Source organism: Anneissia japonica, unplaced genomic scaffold (genome assembly GCF_011630105.1).
Source record: "Anneissia japonica isolate Jap-2015-1 unplaced genomic scaffold, ASM1163010v1 scaffold2737_len523936_cov211, whole genome shotgun sequence".
Classification (NCBI taxonomy): domain Eukaryota; kingdom Metazoa; phylum Echinodermata; class Crinoidea; order Comatulida; family Comatulidae; genus Anneissia; species Anneissia japonica.
In genome coordinates, this window is record NW_022735439.1 from 491,354 (window position 1) to 493,215 (window position 1,862).

Genomic DNA, 1,862 nt, shown 5'->3' on the forward strand with positions numbered 1-1,862 from the left:
TCAAACTTTGATATAACTAAGTATACACTACAAGATTTTCATTTCTTTGTATGTCTGAAGTTCATGTTTCTAACACTTCCACATAACTTTATTTTGATATAATTTTTTTTTCCCTATGTGAAAAGTTGATATTGTACTTTAAATGTTTAGTAGACTATCAATTAGAAAATCAATTGAATGGTTTCACATATCAGTTGTTACATGTACACTTCCTTCTAAAGGCCTATTTTACATCAGTCTAGTAACATAATTTGCATCTTTAACTTACCAATAACTTATGACCCATCTGCTTTCTTTAGTGCCTTAAGCACTACTACAGTGAATGTGTGCGCTTTATTTGTCTTATTATTAATATGAATATTATGGTTTTGTTTTGCAGACTGGCTGTTTTGCTGCCATAGCTGTTGAACTCAACTTCCGTCATGATGCCCATGCTCTATTTATCTGCACAAGCATGTTCGGTCTTTTCCTCAGCAGTATTTATCCCACTGTCATTGCTTTAGCAGAACAATACATCCACATGACAGGTAAGTAAAGCTAAACTTTCTAACAGTTCATGATTTGTTGACTCCTCTACACACATGTGAGACCTCATTTAACTGGTTAAAATGTTATTTTCTTAGTTCTAGATTTTAAATGGTCGTTATAATCATACCTGGTGTTGTGTTCGTGCTCTTAATCAATCACATGTTTCATAATTATCAATTTTTGTCCCTGTTGTTTCTTTTTCCCAGACAGTAATTAATTTTCTTCATATTTTCTATTGTATTTTCTAACTAAAACTCAGCGGTTGTTGGGGTCGCATGCATGAAAAACATGGCTTTTGCAATGTGAACAATCGGTTTTAAATTTTGATATAATAAATGATATAATAATAATAATTTCTGGATTTATATAGCACCTCACACTGTCAAAACCTCAAGGCACTTTATGAGGTGTTATTTTGATAAATAATGTAAAAACCGGTGCACACTACTACTTCCTTGACCTTTGTTACTCAAAACCCACTCCTCCATTAAAAACAAGAATAAAATGAAAAATTAAGATGTAGTAGAAGGCATGAGATGTTGAAGGATGATGTTAATTTTCTAACCACTAGGGCATTATAATCTATAACCATATCCTATTGTCAATGTCAGCTAACATATGTTACACTAAATGGATTCTGCACAATTTATCTATATTATGCAAATTCGTATTACATTGCACCATGTGTGGGTGCTCCAAGAATAAAAAAAAAAAAAATGTATCATAATTTGAATTGTATTTCAAAGATATGTAAGTAGAATTGATGAGTTTGTTGCATAATAACGAGGAAATATAAAAAAATAGATTAGATTTGTAGATAGTATTTCCGTTTGGAGATTATAGGGATATTTATCCAGATTTAAAGTGTCATTTCCCTTTCTTCCCATCAGTGTTATGTTGAGCCCAATATATAATTTAAGCATTGAATTACATATTTTTCTTTAATTGGTCATTCTCTAACATTTAGACTCAGTTTTATATCTAAATGCACAGCATGAAAACCATGTAGGAAAATTATAATTTTTCCTCATAATCATTCTTTTTACTGATATTATTTGTAAAGGTAAAGCATGGGATATTTCAAACCATTTACAGTTGATAGTGAATATTATTTGCGAAGTTTATCCATACATTACAACATTTTTATAGCGTTATTTCATGATCAGAGCGCTTTTCGCTTTTTAGTTTATCCATCCATTGCATTGTCTAGCAAATGACCTCAGACAACATACAAATCATTGACAGTTGCATTAGATGCCGGTTATGGAAAATTGTAATTCTATCTAAGACATCAGTGGTCCAGATGCCACCCGCCCTGTCTCTTATACCCATCT

General features: G+C 31.5%; 1 protein-coding gene across 1 annotated transcript in view; it reads left to right on the forward strand.

Annotated features, from left to right (window-relative positions):
* The first annotated feature begins 359 nt into the window (after positions 1 to 359).
* The window catches only part of LOC117116615 (major facilitator superfamily domain-containing protein 4A-like), a 5,167-nt gene continuing 3,664 nt past the window's right edge, over positions 360 to 1,862 (forward strand). The window contains exon 1 of the mRNA XM_033260688.1: positions 360 to 527. Within this exon, the coding sequence (XP_033116579.1) occupies positions 455 to 527 (73 nt within the window). The 5' untranslated portion in view covers positions 360 to 454. The remainder of the gene's footprint in view (positions 528 to 1,862) is intronic.